This window comes from Bos indicus, chromosome 29 (assembly GCF_029378745.1).
Source record: "Bos indicus isolate NIAB-ARS_2022 breed Sahiwal x Tharparkar chromosome 29, NIAB-ARS_B.indTharparkar_mat_pri_1.0, whole genome shotgun sequence".
NCBI lineage: Eukaryota > Metazoa > Chordata > Mammalia > Artiodactyla > Bovidae > Bos > Bos indicus.
In genome coordinates this window covers 28571271-28590276 of record NC_091788.1, presented here as the reverse complement: position 1 = coordinate 28590276, position 19006 = coordinate 28571271, and the positions used below count along the sequence as shown (strand labels likewise).

Here is a 19006-nt window from a genome sequence, read left to right as displayed (position 1 = left end):
GAAATCCCACGGACAGAGGAGCCTGGTGGGCTACAGTCCATTGGGTCACAAAGAGTCGAACACAACTGAGCAACTCTACAACATCAACAAGGCCAAGGTGGTGGCTGGAGGCATCCCCAGGTGGAATATTTAAATGAGTGTCTTTGGGAGTCCTGAGGCCCTTAGGCGTTGGGGGGTGGTGAGTGAAAAGAGGGCATTGGAGGAACAGTGAAAGAATGTAGAAGATAAACTGTAGTTACACAAGAGATCATGGGACTGTTCCTCCTCTGGAATCCCCCTGCCTCAGGTGCTTACTTAGCACTGAACTCCACTTAGCTTCCCTGGATGCTGGGTTTTAGGTGAGTCCCAGCGCCCTGGAATCTTGGCACTCTGATTTCCCCTCTGTAGTCAGCTGCTGGCAATATGCCCACTGCCTGGCCCTGGAGTCGGAGTTGGGGCCAGGACAGATTTGAACCTTTGGGAACTGGCTATTTTAACACTCCCTCACCAGAATCGCTTTCTGACTTGAGAATAGTTTACCATCCACAGTTCCGTGTGCCCCTTCCTCTTCTCCGAGCTCCACTGGGAGCCAGAGAGCAGCCCAGATTCCAGTAAGCAATCTGCTCACCCAGATTCCTGCCTGATTGGTGGGAGGACCACAGGAAGATTGTTCAGGGGAGCCTTTCCTAAGTGCTTCATGTCTCCATGCTGTCTTATCTCTCTCAGTAATTTGCTGTTTTATTTCTTGATCTCAGCTATTTATCTTGTGAACTTTTATTATCGATCTGTGGCTGTGATAACCAGACCCAATTTGTCCTGGTTATTGTAGAAAACACGTCCCTTGGCCAAGAGCAGCCCCTTCTCGCCCTTCCGTCTGTCTGCAGAGCAGGCCCATCTCTTGGCACATCCTCCCAACTATCCTAACCATTCCTGTTCGTGACTCTCCTGTTTAGGTCTCATGTTGCAGTGACCACCAGTGCAAGTGGCTTCCAGCTCCCATGGACACCTTCTCCACCCAGACCCTGGCCCTGAACATCACGTCTTGCCATGACACCCCAGCTGCTCTTCGGTATGCCTGGACCCCATGGCCTTGTGAATATAAGCAGTGTCCCCTGTACCACCTGACCAGTACCCTGCCAGCTCCTCCCTTTATTGCTCCCATTACAAACCCGAGCCCTGGCTATCACAGCAGGACTGCTAAATGATTTTACAGCAGTGTAATCACGTCTCAGACACAAGTGTGGATCCTTTAGATTTGGGCATTTAGGAGTTTAAATGACTACTGATTTTTAATGGAAATTAATCAAACTGCCTCATTGAGAGCACCCGGCTAGCACATGGCTGTTTTCATATTCTGAGATGCCAGGGCTGGTAGGCGAATGGAACGCTTGCCTTCTGTCCTCAGCCAGGCCAGGTATCCATAGTAGACTAATTACCAACTACAAACAAGTTGAGCCTGTGTGATTCACTTCCTTCATTATTTGGAATGAACAGTCTTTAACACTTTTGTGTTACCTCTAGACTGTGGAAACTCAGGATTGGAAGAGATTTCAAGGCCATGGAGGCTGACTAGCATTTACGTGTTTGTTTTTTAATAAAATCTGACAAGTGGTTATCAAATTTCTGTAGAGTTTCCATTCTAAGCGTCCCATCGGTTTTTCATGTGGAACTGACATGTTTCTTCTGGTACACAAGTCTTTCAGAGAAGTGAAGATGGCCCTGTTTTGTGCTAAGCCAAAAACAATTCTGTTCCTTCAGTCTAAATGATAATGTGAATGTTTAAAACAAAGAAACCACAACCACACACAGGGATTTTGGGAGGTGTGAAGGGATGGCTGTGAGGCGGCAAGAGAGGGCAAGGTGGAGCAGCCCGTGCGGGAACCACGTGACTGCAGAGGTCAGGGAGAGCAGATAGCGCTATTGGGCTCTTGACAGGTAAGAGGTTTAACAAAAATAACCCAGATGGGAGAATAAAGAGTCTGAAAGTAAAGCTACATGATAAGCATTTAGAAAAATAATCCAGATGGGACAAATGTGAAAGAGGGCTTTGGTGTATACTGTTGAGAATCCTAACGGTGTTTACTGGCTGATTAAAAACAGCTGAAGGCACTTGATAATTGTCATCTATTAAGAAGCTGGAAATAAAGTAACATCCTGAGTCATGGGTACACATTGATCTCTAGACAAAACTGGGTTTGGAACAGGCTTGCAAATTGTCCTTTGAAGCTGAGAAAGGAGCAAGATTTATCTGCGAGTAGTTCCCATTATCTTAACTGAAAAACAAGCACAGAAGCACACGCATCACTCGCCACACCTGCCCCAAGGGGTTCTAGTGTAACTGAACAGCAGGGATGCTTTGTTAGTGCCAGGATTTTATTTAAAATTTTATTTATTTTTTAATTTTTTGGCTGTGCCACACAGCGAGCAGAATCTTAATTCCCCAATCAAGGATTGAACCCGTGCCCCCGGCAGTGCAGTCTTAACCCCTGGACTACCAGGGAAGTCCCAGTACCAAGATTTTAGTTAGTAAAAACCAAAACAGCTATGCAGCATGCAAAGAACTTTGGCTCCTTTGAGGACTTCTAGCGTACAATTAACTCCTCATACCTGCACCTTGGTCTCTGATTCATTTGACCTCACAGAAACCACAAACCCTGCACCAGCTCCTGAGAAAAAAATCAATCTACTGTGTACCCCCAACATACAGGCGCTCAGTAGCTGTTCTAACCTGGAAGGAGCAAGAGACAGCCAAGAGCTCTAGGCCTGTGTTCCCTTCACTCCTGGTAACCTAGGGCACACCGTACAACTAGTTAGGTTTAGGTAGTGGATATCTTCATGCAAAGTCATGTGAAAATTATTTTTAATGGTTGAATAATTTAAAACATTGTGTAGGAATTCAGGTTATTTCCCAAATGAAAATAATACTGTTTGAAAATGAAATTTATGATCACTGTAGAAGACTTGGGTGCTAAAGAAGAGTGTATGATGTAAAATCACGCCCAAATTCATCATCTGGACACAGTGTTTTGGTGATCATCACTTGATTTGTTTGGGTCAGATTTTACACACCACTACACTGTATATTATTTAGTAATTGGTGTTTTTTATTTATTCTAACAAAATAATTTCCCTAGGTAAAGTGAAGAGAGATTTCATTTGCTTCAGTTGGTGGGTGCCCCATACTTAACCAATTTGCCATGAGTAGACAGACAGGGTTTTAAACTAATACTGTGATAACCGTTACATGTCAACATCGTTCTGCACTTAATCTCTTAGGGTCCTTAATGTGGACTAACAGGGTTAAGAATAAATATGTTTAACATTTTAATACCCACAGCATAACCCTTCCAAAGGGTTCAACAGGTGACATTTCCACCAAGGTAAAGTCCCATATTTCCCCCCTATTCTCACCGACATTGAATACTGTCAAACTTAAGAAATCTTTAATAATCTAATAGATGAAAACAATTTTTAAGTGTATAGCTAGGACAGTATTTTTCAAGTTATTTAAAACAATGATTCATAGTAGAAACACTTTGTGTCATTCTGCATATCCCCACGTGTACTGTGTGAGTGGGAGATAAACACCTATACACACAGTATAGTTGAATTCAACCTTTCAGCATCCAACGCATTCCAGTATGTTCTGTCTTCGAACTTAATTTTAAAATATGTGGGTCTTGACTGCCACAGTTGAAAACAACTAACAAAGCTGAGATTTGTAGTTTGAAAATACTTCTAGGGAAGCTACAAATGAATGCTTATTAAAGTAAACCATGCACTAACTTATGGGCTTTCCTGTGGCTCAGTTGGTAAAGAATCCACCTGCAATGTAGGAGACCTGAGTTCGATCCCTGGGTTCGGAAGATCCCCTGGAGAAGGGAAAGGCTACCCACTCCAGTATTCTGGCCTAGAGAATTCCATGGACCGTACAGTCCGTGGGGTAGCAAAGAGTTGGACACGACTGAGTGACTTTCACTTCATTTCATGCACTAACTTATAAGAACTTTTTAATATCTTTCTTAAAATGAAGCTCACTGTGAACTTGTAATTAACTTGGGCTGTAACAGAATGGAAAGATACAGATTATGTGATAAAAGCAGCAGATACCACTTCTGTGTTAAGTACAAATGGGTTCTGGCATCTGAGGTAGAGAAATAAGAAAAATGAAAAACATGCAGCAGTTTTGAGTGCTCTCCTTTCTATCCCGATTTGCTATTATCCATATTTTATTGTATTTTTGCACTTAAAAGTTACACAGACTTGTAAGACCATAATTAAGAGTCATAAAATCAATATTAGTCACTTTAGCATCTGATACGTTATGGTGGCCAGTGTGATGTGCTCTAAAGGTGGCATTTGATTCGTCCCTCGACTGTCCAGATACAGTCCCATAAAATGCAGGCCCCCTGTTTGTTTTCTCCGTTAGTGGGTATGGATTGTAGCACAGTGACAATCCAGTTCCTCCACTCTTCCCCATCCTTCTACCTCTGGCCTCCTTTGGTTCATTCCATTCCAGCCAGCCCTGGTTCCTGGCTGGTTGACAGTGAATCATCACACAGGTACGGTGGAGGTGAACTGGCTGGGCTTCAGTGATAGGGTAAGCCTCTACCTTAATGCTGTAAGTGGAGTCCAGGAAATTCTGTTATATAGAATGCAGTTATTACACAACTAATGAACTGATGGGGTGAGTCTGTTACGGAGGATGGAACCAATCGTGTATTTGTGTTACTGTGTAGCTTCAATGTATTCAGTGGAGCCACAAAGGGGATGTAGACAAGGCTAGAGATGACTTTTTGGATCCTCCTGTGAAATGTGAAGAAGATGAACAGTGGGCCTTGCGTGAGGAACTCTGCCCGTGGCAAAGGTCATGAGGAAGGAGGCCTGGCATACGCACAGGCGGGATCGAGCCTCAGGAGGCCCCCTGGAAATTCTCGAGCATCTACCCCCAAAATCAGAGTCTGCCTACTTTACTACTTTGTGGTCTCACCTACACCTCTGACTTTATGGGGGACTGCCCCCCACCACCTCTCTCTGAAAAAGGGTTAACTTAGAGTTCCAGTTAATAATAATTCCTGGGCGTGACCGGAGTGTTTCAACCTACAAACTCCTCTGAAGGTTCTCTAGCCTGTCTTGACAGGATTGTCCGGCCACATGTGATTGTTCACAGCCTCCCAACCGTGAGAGGCACAAGATGCTCTGAACTTTCTAAAAACAGATTCTTTTGAGAAGTTAGAAAATTATTAATATAGTATTAGTGGGCTAGTTAGGAATTATACCGGTGGAGGGTTTCATTGTTGAGCCAATATTTGCTGCTACATATCTCTTGCTCCTTATACACATTAATGAATATATAGAAGAAATAAGTATTAACCTTTGATATTAATCACATTAGACCTTAGGCTAAATAAATTCTTTTCTTAAGTAAAACCCACTACAACCTCACCCTATAGGAATGTAACTTCATCTGGTACCTTTGGAAGGTGGGGTCTGTTTTAAGAATAATCACCCCTGGAGAAATAAGTGTTCTGGTTGACTGACCGCTGTCACAAGGAGAGGGTCATAAATTGTCAGCAGGCCCCTTGGCCAGAAGATGATGTAACACCCCTAAGACCTCTGTATACATTTGTATGAAGCACCTGACTTTGATAAAAGTCAGGACTGCTGACCCCACATGACTTTTGTTTTACATCTCTGTGTATAAAAGTAGACCATGGGAAAATAAAGAATGGGATCAGTTCCTCGAAAGACTGGTCTCCCCATGTCGTTCTTTCTCTCACCTTCTGGCTGAATCCCCATCTGGAACGTGGAGGCTCGTCAAGCCTACTAATTATGCCTGGGCTTCTAAGATCTGACCAGGGAGGCCTTAGTGTCTCCTCTCCTTCGGGAGAACAGGAGGACACCTGCAGCCTACGTAGGTGACATAAATTCCTTGTATTGGAATTTTATTAGCTTTCCACGTAAACCAAGTTATTCAGCCTCTTTTCTCCACTGAATTTTCCTACTGAGCTATCCTTATTCTATTACTCTTTATATCTCTAATTAATATTTAATTAAAGCTATTGTATCCTGATCGCTGAAGCCGTCTCTCCTTCGAATTTCCCTGGATCCACCGGGGCTGGACCCCGGCACTGGACCTTCCAGCTTGGGGATAAGTAGGATCTGACTCTGATCACACTGACGTGAAGATAAAGCAGCAGCTGGCTGCAGCGGCTGAGACAGTCAACAACCCAGGCTCAGAATCAAGGGTGGAGGGTTGTCAGAAGGTGTAAAATTCTGATTATATCATGATGACAACAAGATGAAAATAAGCAGAACTGTCAACAGAAATTTATTACTAAAAATAAAACCAAGTTGAAGTTTTTCCCAGGAAAGCTGTCACCATGGGAACCTCTGCGACAAAATGTGTTAATTTACTATCTTCTTCACTCCTGAGTTGCTGCCTTCTTCTATATAGTCTAATTAAGCTAAAATACCCATCCTGATGAGAATGATGTGGTATCGACTCCTTTTACTTCAATCCGAAGACTGAGATGGGCTGCACGGTGACGGAGACTTCAGGTGCTGTAGGTGAGCGTCTACCAAGGGTTCATGGGTCAGGAACATGGGTTGGTAAGAAGACACAAAGGCTGTAGGCTGAAGCTCCGGGAGGTCCAAGGATCCTGGAGAAAAAAATTCCTTAAGTTCCACTGCTGCCTGGGAATCTTAGGAGACTGGCTTGATCAGACACACACATATCCTTTTAATTCTTTCAATTCGTTTGCATCTGTCAGCCCAATTCTGCTCTTGTTTGATGAGACAGGACAGATATTTACTTCTACAATGAAGCAAACTGGCTGAAATACAGCAAGTAGTGCTGGGAAAGCTGGAGAGCCACATGTGAATCAATTACAACCCCACACCCTACACAAAAAAAACTCAAAATGGTGAAGACTTTATATAAGACACGACACTATAAAACTCCTAGAAGAGAACACAGGCAAAACATATGACATAAATTGAATGTTTTATGTTTTCTTAGGTCAGTCTCCCAAGGCAAAAGAAATAAAAGCAAAAGTAAACAAATGGGATCCAATCAAACTTTAAAGCTTTTGCACAGCAAAGGAAACAATAAAACAAAAAGACAACCTATGGACTGGGAGAAAATATTTACAAATGATGCTACTGACAATGGTTTTGTTTCCAAAACATACTAATAGTTCATACAGTTAAAAAAAATTAAAACCCAATTGAAAATGAGCAGAACATCTAAACAGACATTTCTCCAAAGAAGACATACATATGTCCAATAGGCACATGAAAAGATGCTGCTGCTGCTGCTAAGTAGCTTCAGTCACGTCTGACTCTGTGCAACCCCATAGACGGCAGCCCACCAGGCTCCTCTGTCCCTGGGATTCTCCAGGCAAGAACACTGGAGTGGGCTGCCATTTCCTTCTCCAGAAAAGATGCTTATCATCCCTAATTATTACAGAAATACAAGTCAAAACTACAATGATGTACCACCTCACATTAGTCAGAATGGTCATCATTAAAAAGTCTACAAAATAATAGATGTTGGAGACTGTGGAGAAAAAGGAACCCTTCTACACTGTTGATGGAATGTACGCTGGTGCAACCACTGTGGAAAACAGTATGGCGGTTCCTCAAAAAACTAGAGTTATAAGCATGATCCAGCAATCCCACTCCTGAGCGTACACCCAGACAAGACTATAAACCATGATCCAGCAATCCTACTCCTGAGCGTACACCCAGACAAGACTATAAGCCATGATCCAGCAATCCCACTCCTGAGCATACACCCAGACAAGACCATAACACAGAGAGATGGACACCCCTATGTTCATAGCAACAGAATAGTCAAGTCACTGACAGATGAATGAATGAAGATGTGGTATGTAAACATACAATGTGATATAACACAGCAATAAAAAAGAATGAAATAATGCCATGTGCAGCAACATGGATGGACAGAGGTTATTATACAAAGTGAAGTAAGTCAGAAAGAGAAAGACAAATACCATATGATATTGCTTATATGCGGAATATAAAATACAACACAAATGAACATATCCACAAAACAAAACCAGACTCATCGACATAGAGAACAGACACGTGGTTGCCAAGGGAGAGGAAAGGATTGGGAGTTTGGGATTAGCAGACTAGACATGCATACTAGTATGCACATGGATAAAATGTATGGATATTTTATGGATGGATAAAAACCACACATAATGGATAAAAACAAGTGTATAGCACAAGGAACTATAGTCAATATCCCGTGACAAAACAGAATATAAAGTATATATGTATAACTGAATCACTCTGGCGTACAGCAGAAATTAACAGTGTAAATCAACTAGATTAAGTAACTTGCCTAAGGTTACAGAGCACAGTAGGTAAAGACAGAGAAGTTAACTCCATTTTCTCATTTCTAGTCCAGAGCTCTCCCTATATGACACCCATGCTGGATCCTCTGATCACTCCACTCATTTGTGGGGGGAATCCATGGAGGATAGGCAGGATCAAGGCCATGGATTTCCATACTATATGTTATGTTTCAAGTCCCACAGTGAACTTCCCCTTAGAGTTCTGCTGAGGACATCCAGCTTAGAAAATGAGCTGCTCTAAGTTCTTGGTGAGCCCTGCCACCCCAGGATCTCAGCCACGCCTTGAGACTTCTGCTAGAGCTACCTGTGGCTGGAGCAGGGAAAGCCTTTGTCACTCACTGCCCAGGTCAGTGGGCTACTCGGCGATGAAGGAAGAGGGAAGGGTAGCCTAAAAATGGTCAACTTTCAAACCAGAAGGGAAAAATAAAAAAGATACCTTGTAGAATGGGATCACTATGATCTTCATCGAAGGTGTGTCTCTGAAAGGCTTCAAAGCTTGTAGCTATGTCATTCTCTAGCTGTTCTTGTGGTGGGGGGCTGTCTCCAGGTTTGCACACATCAAACTTCACCCACTGGTAACTGCAGGACCAAAGGGAACATTATTGAGTTGTCCTTTGGCTGTTAATCCATTTGTCCCTCCAAAGGGATCAGGTATTTTTTTCTTTAGGTCTCTCCTATATATATCTGAAAAACATATTAACTAACCAAAATTGAAAAGCACAGACAGGCGTCTCTAGTGACACTTTTTCTGCAGGACTTCCCCATCCATTAGCTGTCATGATGCACACAAATGGTAAGACCTTCAGGACAGCAGGGTACCATCCACAGGCCGCAGAAGACGATACTGTGCCTTATGTACAGAAGCAGCTCAGTAAATAGATGAACAAGCAGAGCAGTGGCCACCAGTTTAGTCCCTGGCCCACTGACCATGGAGCTTCTTTCAAGGAAATGGATTCGACCCCACTTACTTGACACATTTTCGAGCTCCTGGACAACTCTGGATCAGGTTGTGGATGGTTGGATGAGAAAACCCAAAAAAGTCAGCTCCAGATGGATGCAGGTTGGGTATTAGTTTTCCCCTAAATGGGAGACAGAGAATTTTTGCTTGAGAGCCGAGAGATGAGTATGAACACACAGAGTAATCTTTCCTGACTTGGAGAGTCTGGAGCCTGTAGCTGCCAAGATACGCCAAGGACATAGGCTAGCTTTCTATACAATAAGGGATCTCTACTCATTAAAAGCAAGAGAGAAGGTCTCACTGTACCCCAACTGACCTTTCTAGCCTGCCTTCCAATTACTGGTCAACTTACATAGCCGTGCTGATGGTCTTGAGCAGCTCTGCATGACAGGCATCAGCGGAGGAGCTGATGATAGCATTCTGGGGGTCGTCTTCAGGAACAATTTCAAACTGAGAAAGATAAAGGAGCAGTGAGCCCAGTCTTCAGGGAGAAGGTGGCAGTCACACTGCTGCTACTGCTGTTCTTCACTCTGGAGCCCGAAGCAAGGTGTGCCTCTTGTTTAACTGTGTCTTGGCTGTTAGACACTCCAAGCCATAAAACAAAGAAAGGCTTTCAACTGTTTGATTCTGCACCCTTTGTTTAACTACTGTCCAGAGGGCAATGCTTAACTTGTTCCATACCTTTCCAGATGCTTTCTTATCCACTAACATATTTATAAACTATAAGTACAGATATTTTGAAACAAATGAGATTGTTCTCCACATAACCTTACATTGATTTTACAGTATCTAGGAAGAGATCGAGGCCATTTTGACTACAAATCTCCATTTCACTTTATTGAGTTGTAAAATATCTTGATTGTTTATAAAAAGAAACTGTTCGATCAAAATTCTACTAATACTGAGGAATTTTTGCCAGGAAAGTATTTTGTAACAAGTGTGATCTAGCTAACAATTCCCTGACAAATTTTCTATACTGTTTAAAGACTTTTGACAAAAAAAAAAAAAAAAAGAAAAAGAAAAAGAAAATTCTTTTCTGTAACACGTTCTATATTTAGTCAGTTAAATTCCTTAATCAGTTTTCTATAAAGTTCAATTAAGCAGTTTCCAGTCTTTCAAAGTTTAATCAAATTATTCCACACAGGATTAATCTATTTTCTGTATATCTATATATATATACACCCACACACATACACACTATATGTATTTATAAATAGTATATATGTGTTTACAATTATGTGCATTTATCATTTTTTTTTTAAGAATCCAAAACAAACCCTACTGAGTGGCTTCTACTACTGTTAGTTTTCCTCTGTGGTTATTATTTCACTTGATTCAATCTTCCTGTGTCAAATTTCAGAGCTCTTTAAATTTTGTTAATAATAAATTATCTTGTGAGTAGTTTCAGTCAGAATGGTTTTATTATTTCAATGACATATGTTGCAAATTTAACATTCTGATGGTTTATACTGATTTCTCAGCTAATTCATGAAAAAACTGTTAACAATTATCTTCGAATATTTCAGGGTTGCTCTTCTATTTGATACTGATCACACCAATCCCAACCTTTTATATTGTGTGTACACTTATATATCCTATTCGAGCAAAGCACAGTTAAAAGCCTAAAATGTATTATTTTGGTCTTGGGATCTTTCTCTACTTCATTCTTTTAACTGTTGTATAATATTATACAAGGTGGGTATATTTTAATTTTTAACCATTCTCCTACTGATGGCTATTAAGGCTACTTTTAAATTCTTGCTATTGCAAACAATGTCGCAATTATACTGTTATATGTAACTCTTCTGTTCACATTTGTGCATCTAAGACATTCCAGAATATCTAGAAGTATCCTGGACCAAAGATTCACACATTAAAATTGTTGATACTACCCCAGCAGCCTTCCAAAAAAAGGAACTTTACAATTTTCACTCCTAATAATGCCATTTGTACTTGTTTTCCTACACGCTGGCCAACATTTGCTATTATCTATCTGATATTTGCGTATGAGAAAAATAAGATCTTTTTGTTTTATTTTCATCTCCCTAACTACGAGTGCTGTCTGCTCTCATCGACCATCTGCACTGTTTCTGTGAAATACCTGTTTTTTTTTTTTTTTCCCATCTGATTGCTTTTATATCTTAGACTACAAGAGCACTTTATCTGGATTTTAATCCACTGTGATATGTTTTCTTCTTGTTTGTTGCTTGAGTTTTAACTTTGATTATGGTGGCACCCCACTCCAGTACTCTTGTCTGGAAAATTCCATGGATGGAGGAGCCTGGTAGGCTGCAGTCCATGGGGTCGCTAAGAGTCGGACACCACTGAGCGACTTCACTTGCACTTTTCACTTCCATGCATTGGAGAAGGAAATGGCAACCCACTCCACTTGCCTGGAGAATCCCAGGGACGGGGGAGCCTGGTGGGCTGCAGTCTATGGGGTCGCACAGAGTCAGACACGACTGAAATGACTTAGCAGTAGCATGGTGGTTTTTGTCATTCAGAAGTGTTTAAAATTTTAATAGTCAAATCTGTTACTATTTTCCATTATGGCTTCTAGTTTTCACATCTTGCTAAAGAAAACCTTTCCCCTCACCCTAGGACAATAAAACTATTGTTCTATGTTTTAACATATTACAGTATAGAACATTCTATGAAGCTAAAGTAAATAAAAGTCATACTGGGATTTATAGTCAAATAGATGAAACAGAACTGTCTGGAAACACAACAAAGTATTACATGTATTTAGTATACATTAAAGGTGTCACTTGATGTCAGTTAGAGAAAAAAAGGAAAGCTCAGTATGGAATTCTCCAGGCCAGAATACTGGAGTGGGTAGCCTTTCCCTTCTCCAGGGGATCTTCCCAACCCAGGGGTAGAATCCAGGTCTCCTGCACTGCAGGCAGATTCTTTACCAGCTGAACCACAAGCAAAGCCCACTTCACTTCACTTCAAAGGTGTCACTTGATGTCAGTTAGGGGAAAAAAATGAAAGCGCACAAGGTACCTGAAAATCCTGTGTGGATGGACTAATGGCTTAACAAAAGAAACAAAAACCCTACAGAATCTGTGTTTTCAAAAACACTTTAGCATTTGTCTTTCAGGGGTCCCTTGGTGGCTCAGGTGGTAAAGAATCCACCTACAATGCAAGAGACCCAGGTTCAATCCCTGGGTTGGGAAGATCCTCTGGAAAAGGAAATGGCAACCCACCCCAGTATTCTTGCCTGGAGAATCCCATGGGCAGAGGATCCTAGTGGGCTACAGTCCATGGGATGGCAAAGAGTTGGACACAACTGAGCAGCTAACACTTCCAGAGGAAATTAAGGACCAGCTTGTGGGTTGTCATTTACGTTCTATTAGGATTCTGATTAGATTTTCCTTAAATATATAGATTTGTTATAAACACTGCTACATCAAGTCTGTCTGTTAGAACACGTTCTAAAGAGAAATGCTGCATGGCCAAGGTCATCAGAACTCTCAGCTGCATTTAAGAGCCTTCTAACAAGGATAGGAGCGATGCAGTATTATCCACAAGTGGCAGGCAGGCTCTCAGCTTCTGCTCAAAGCTTCCACCCCATTTTCCAGCCACCTGCAACATCATCAGACAGCGAAGCCTGCAACTCTGACAAGAGTCTATCTTCCCCAAGGATCAGAGGACATGGTGTGGGAAAATGAACCGTCTTGAACCACAGCACTGAGAGGATGCGCAGTAAGGGATTTCCCCAGTAGTCCAGTGGTTTAGTTTGCCTGCCAATGCAGGGGACACGGGCTCAATCCCTGGTCCCAGAAGATCTCACATGCCGTGTAGCAGCTAAGCCTACGCGCCACAACTACTGAGCCTGCACGCCTAGAGCCCGTGCTCCACAAGAAGAGAAGCCACCGCAATGAGAAGCCCGCGCGCAGCAATGAAGACCCAGTGCAGCTGAACATAAAGGAATAAATTAAAAAAAAAAAGAGCACGCGCAGGCAAAAGTGAATACGTAGTTTATCTGCTGCCTCCATTTTGGTTCCACCTGAACGGGCAGAGTGTCACACTAATCTTCCCTGAGTGTAAGCCTGAACTTCACACACAAGCAGTCTGGTCAGGCCTCACATGGTCACCACTAACGTGAGGAGCAGAACGGTTCACCGGAAGGGGTGTCAGTCGGGGAATCACACGGATGCAGATTCACATCCTGGCTCCATCACTTACTCACAGAGTGCCTGTCACAGAGAAGGTTCTCAGAAAAAGAGGGGAAAAGGAAACAAAACCCAGCAGTTATCCTTAGCGCAGGTACCTGAGGCTGCGTGCCACCATCCTTGATCTGACAGGTGTACAGACACTCCTGGTCTGGACTCCGCATGCTGGCATAGACCCGAGTGCTGCAATAGCCCACGGGGTAGATGGCAGTCTCGTCATGGAAGCCAGGTCGGTCGGTGATGATCTAGAAGAGAAAAGATCCCCTCAACTTGCCACTGAGGTCGCTGGAGAACTGAAAGGCCCAGGGTACTGTGGAAGCCTCTAGAACCACCTTGGGGCTGAAAAGAGTGACTCAGATCAGAGAGACAAAGAGCGCTGGATGTGCAGCCGATGAAAACAATCTGCTTTCCTAGGGACTGGAGGTTTTCAGGGGTTGGTCTGGATCAGCGAGGGACTGCTGCTTATGGGAACAGGGAGGGAAGGCTCAACCCCACTCCCGAATCTCTGCTGCTCCTCTCTCTTGGTCGCTGGGCTCACTCACCTCCCCCAGGCTATACACTGTTAGGCCCCCCAGTCCGATGGGGAACACAGGCCGTCCTGAGGGGTCCAGGGCAATGGGCTGAACCGGCTTGCGAGCACCTGCCTCCATTTTCTTTTTCTTGGATGTTTTCTTCAGAACTGAAACGCAAATCTGGGGTCACCCACTTTAGGTCCCTCCCAATGCTGAGGGGAAGGGAAAAAATTTACACGATGCTAAGAGCAACGAGACAATCCTGGTTCTACGCACACATTGAAAGGGCACATGGGGCTTTTCCCCAAAGCCCTGTTTATCTTTCTAACCCGCCCACCTGGCTGCAACCAATTTCAGCATCAGTGCTTAGGATCTAGAAGCCTTACATTTTGTAAGGCCTCTGGCTTCACTTATAAGGTCAGCAATTTTCCAAGCCATCCATGTGCTCAAAGGCCACCGAGCCCATTTCCCTGCCTCTAGGAAAGACTGAACTGGAGGCTCCCAGACAGCTGGGAATGTAGGAGAAGTGGGGGAAGCCCTGAACTTCTCTCATTATGTTTAATCAGGTCTAAACATGAGTCCTCTACCCGGAGTGGCTTGAAGACACTTGGTTTTCAAGGGCCTTTACCAGGGGTACTTAAGGACCAGTAAGAGTTTACATCATCTCTGTGGCCGAGTGTCTACCAGTCAGGACCAGGTTCTTTTCATTAGTTGCTGAGCCACCAGGACAACTGATATCCTCTCGCCAAGGTACCTTCCAGTTTGTTGTTCTCTTTGCCTTTTTCTTTTTTCTCCTTCTTGGATTTCTTCCCAAATGGTTCCTCAGCCCCAGTGCTTGGCCCAGAGACCGGCCCAGTTCCCTGGAGGGTTCCCACAGAGCTGGCCACAGTGTAAGTCAGGGGCAAACTGGAGCTGTGGGAAGGAGCTGCAGCCTGTACGTCCCCTTCGGTTAAGGCTTGTAGCTGGAGGAGCTTCTTTAGCAAGTACCTGAGGTTGGGGAGGAAAGGGAGCAAGGGGTATGAGCTTCTGTTTTGTCTCAATTCCATATTTTATTCAAGTACTAGGAAAAGTCACAAGTACATGCAAAGACGATCACATTCACAAAAGTAAAGTTCTTATTAAACCCTGGGAAAAACGAAGCTCCAGAGGATAACACCTCAAGAAGCTAAGGATAAAGGACTACAGTGCATCCCTTCTGCATATGGAGAGCTCTTCTAACTGGATGCTGGAAGATGTTAGGCTTCCAAAGGGCACATATCATGAGCTGCTCACTCAGAGTACTCAGTTCAGTTCAGGCGCTCAGTTGTGTCCTACTCTTTGCGACCCCATTAATCGCAGCATGCCAGGCCTCCCTGTCTATCACCAACTCCTGGAGTTCACCCAAACTCATGTGCATCAAGTCAGTGATGCCATCCAGCCATCTCATCCTCTGTCGTCCCCTTCTCTTCCTGCCCCTAATCCCTCCCAGCATCAGGGTCTTTTCCAATGAGTCAACTCTTTGCGTGAGGTGGCCAAAGTATTGGAGTTTCAGCATCAATCCTTCCAATGAACACCCAGGACTTGTCTCCTTTTAGAAGGACTGGTTGGATCTCCTTGCAGTCCAAGGGACTCGCAAGAGTCTTCTCCAGCACCACAGTTCAAAAGCATCAATTACTACATACTGAATAAATATTTGTAGGAAAAAAATGTAGTTTTTAATTCCCTGGCTTTTATAATAGCCCAGTTATAATACCACATTACTTATTAGATGTGGTCAGAGGGTTTTGTTGGAAAGATGGAGAGCGCTGTTTCATCATCACAGTCTAACATGACCTGGGTTGCTATGAATCAGTACCACAGGCTGTGAGTTTCTCTGGACCACACTGGTGGCCGGTGCAAAGTACAAAAATCTTGATGGAGGAAAAAACCCCCATGAGCACCAACACCATATCAATCACCAAAAATGTGATTCTGAACACAAAGTGACCCCAGCTCACCGTCTCTCTTCTTTTGCTTTAAGAAATTTTTCCTCAAGACGAGCAATTTCATCACAAATAGCAGCATTTTCCTTGAAGAAAAATTTGGAATATAATCACACAAAAGGAATAAAAGATCAAAGTAGGCTGAGAAGAGGAGCTATATTCCAAACCAAAGAGCTATGTGTTGCTAGGGAGAAGAAGAGCCAGTCTACAGTGCAGACAAACTGTAAAGAAACCTGTAAGTAAAGGTAGGGCCAATTTCTACTATGGGCAGAGTAGTAATTTGGAAACTGCACCACCTTCGAGTGAAAAGGGGGAGTTAGTAATTATTTTGCCAGAACAATACGGCAAAGTAGGGTGTCCCAGAAAAATCAACACATATGGTCACCTTAATTAGGGTAGCCATCAGCAGCGAGAAGGCCATACTGCTCAAATCTATAGATACTTTACCTCAACCCTTATAACAATAGGGAACGTCCTCATTCCCAAGTGCCTTGACTCTTAGGGAGCTTATAAAGCAACCTAACCCAAAGCAAAGCATACAGTAATGAACCTTAAAGAGAAAAATCTGGATGGAACAAAATCAAGTCTAGTCTATAAAATTTTAAACTTCACAACCTATTTATATGTATTCAAGCATCATCGTTCTTTACTGATGGCTCCGTTCATCTCTCAAACATGAGTCCTGAGGGGACTGTTTCAATCTGGATGTTCCACAGTTGGGACCTCAAACGTTGAACGATCAAAACAATACCTTTTTTCTTCACGAAACCTTCTTCATGGGTCTGATGGAACCAAGAGTCTAATAATAATACAAGTGCCAAGCTTTAGGTACCGCTAATATTTAGGGATAAAAGAAAGGCAACATCAATTAGATACCGAATCCTTTAAATTCTGCTTTTCTTACTTCTCTCCAGTGCACATAGCAGGTGGCAAATAAATGTCCTCAGAATAAGTGTTCTAATTTCCAAAGCTTTCCCTGTGCGTCCAAAAAAGCTAAGGGATGTTCAAATTTTGGTATGCGAAGAGGTAAGGTGTTGATTCACATGTGGGAAGACATTTGAGATACTTGCTATCTCCAAGCACTGAGCTGAGCTTGAGCAAGCCACAATATCGTCTAACAGTTGTGGCTGGCAAACCAGAAAGAGTTCATTCATTAAATAAACCTGCTGCACCTACAATAAAAGATCAGCAGAAAACTCGGAAGACTCACAAGAGAGCAGAAGCCGGGACTATTGAAAGTTTCATGTGCCTGTTCAGGGAAGGGGTCGGCTGTGGGTGTGCGGAGTGCATGGGAACAGGATGCGGTAATGAAGTAATAAACTAGAATCAGGTGTTTGACTTGTTGGAGTCAGGGCTCTGCCAGAGTTCTCAAGTTTCTTTGGAGAACCAAAGGCATTTCCAAGGATTCTGCGGCAATAAGGAAAATGACTAACGCTTACTGACACATCTTCTAGGTACTTGCCCCTTAACTTTCCTCATTTAATCTTCATTAACTCAGCAAGGTAGTTAGTTATTAGCGCTCATTTGCAGGCGAGGAAACAGAATTACAGGAATTATGTAATTCGCACATGGCTAACCACAAGTAATGTACCCTGGAAGAGCTAACATTCTATTAACACTGCCACTCTGGGAAGGGGAACAGTTCGGGTAAAGATTTCGCGAGTTAGGAGAGGCTAAAGGTGGAGAAGGCCCGAGCGCCGGCATACTTACAAACACCGTGGCTTTGGCCGCTCTGCGCAGCCGCAGGTACTTGAGCCGGTACTTTTCGTTTTGACTCTTCTTCGGGAGCTTTTTCATCCTGGCCTTGCTGGACTGCAGCGGGTCTCGCGGCGAGGAGGCCAGGCTGCCCAGCAGGCTCATGGTCCGGCCCCGCTATGGGGGCTCCAGGGCGCGGCCTGCATCGGCCCTTCCGCTGAGGAGCGGCCCTCAACGTCGGCTTGGTCTGGGCTGGGCTGGCGGGAGCGGGCCTTTAAAAAACGACCTCTCTGGAAGGTTCACCAGGCGCCTGGCTAGGCCAGAAATCCTGTAACCGAACCGACTCCAGGCACCTCCTGCACTTCCGCATCTGCCTCGGAAGTCAGCCGCGACCGGAGATTACGTCACGGCGTCAACCTCACGTAACTTCCGGTGCTGGAATCCGGTCTCGGCAGGGCGGATCTGCGGCTCGGGAGGCTGGGGGGAGGCGGGGCTTGGTGAAGAGGGAGAGCGGTTGGAAACGACCGTTTGAGACGTTGTGTACATGTGTGTGTTTAGCTGAGGCTTGTTACTGTTGAGCTAAAGACCAATACACAAAAATCACATGGTTCCTAAGCCCGAAGTGTTTTAGCACCTCTTTCCCACATTCCTTACAGACTGGCCTTCCCCGATTGTACGACGCGCTGGAGCGCATAAGGGGAGTGCTGTTGTCTGCTTCTTTTCTTCATAAAGCTGGCATAGATGTTTCCTGAGGGCCTAGTACGCTGTCATTTTACTGGGATTACAGTGGTGAATAGAAAAAAGAAGTCCCCTGCTTTCAGATTAGAATCTAGTAGGGAAGATGGAAGATTTAACCGGCACTTTTAATAAGGGGCTTGCACTAAGTAGGCACTCAGTATATATTTGCGTAAGGAAACCAAAAGTATGTTTCTGTGCTTAAACTAATATAGCTCTAACTCTGTAACCAAGGTCTGCCTAAAATCATCAAGTAGAATAGACAGTTCTTTAGAATGCGGTATTGGTAACTGTACTGGATTGGAAGGTAGAAGGCTTGCAGTATTCTTTTTTTCCCCCCAGCCATGCCACTAACTAGAGTGAGCCTCTGGGTCCCAGGTTTCTCAAAACTGAGTATGCTCTTTAGAATGATGAGGTGAAAGACAGTTATAAACTGAAAGATTCTGTACTGATACCTAATTACTATTGTGTATACTCAAAATTTAGATTTCTAGAATTGTATATGGAAATTAAGAAAAATATGTACACTGTCAAAACATTAAGTTACTGGAGAAAAACCTGAAGCTTAAATAAGAAACTTATGATCAGCTAAAAAAAAAAG

The 19006-nt window shown here is 43.5% G+C and overlaps 2 protein-coding genes across 7 annotated transcripts in view; one reads left to right on the top strand and one right to left on the bottom strand.

Moving 5' to 3' along the window:
* Nucleotides 1–1599, top strand: part of SIAE (sialic acid acetylesterase) — a 37798-nt gene extending 36199 nt beyond the window's left edge. For all 6 annotated transcript variants that reach the window (XM_019955048.2, XM_019955045.2, XM_019955047.2 and 3 more), the window contains one exon: nucleotides 933–1599. In XM_019955048.2, the coding sequence (XP_019810607.2) occupies nucleotides 933–1184 (252 nt within the window). In that variant the 3' untranslated portion in view covers nucleotides 1185–1599. The remainder of the gene's footprint in view (nucleotides 1–932) is intronic.
* A 4688-nt stretch (nucleotides 1600–6287) lies between these two features.
* Nucleotides 6288–18075, bottom strand: TBRG1 (transforming growth factor beta regulator 1). The gene is made up of 9 exons (XM_019955142.2): nucleotides 17686–18075; nucleotides 15991–16061; nucleotides 14769–15001; nucleotides 14045–14181; nucleotides 13601–13747; nucleotides 9677–9774; nucleotides 9335–9445; nucleotides 8803–8945; nucleotides 6288–6641 (listed from the first exon to the last, which is right to left on the bottom strand). Exons 1-9 carry the CDS (start codon nucleotides 17833–17835, stop codon nucleotides 6496–6498), a joined length of 1236 nt encoding a protein of 411 aa, XP_019810701.2. The 5' UTR covers nucleotides 17836–18075; the 3' UTR covers nucleotides 6288–6495.
* Nucleotides 18076–19006: the final 931 nt, after the last annotated feature.

What these genes read in the sequence shown, in the direction of transcription:
- TBRG1 (XM_019955142.2), bottom strand. Translation starts at nt 17,835, where the DNA reads ATGAGCCTGCTGGGCAGCCTGGCCTCCTCGCCGCGAGACCCGCTGCAG. An exon ending in AAAGCAAAAGAAGAGAGACG is followed by an intron (nt 15,002 to 15,990) that starts GTGAGCTGGGGT and finishes CCCCAACCTCAG; the next exon opens with GTACTTGCTAAAGAAGCTCC. An exon ending in GGAGCTCGAAAATGTGTCAA is followed by an intron (nt 8,946 to 9,334) that starts GTAAGTGGGGTC and finishes TTGGTCCTGCAG; the next exon opens with TTACCAGTGGGTGAAGTTTG.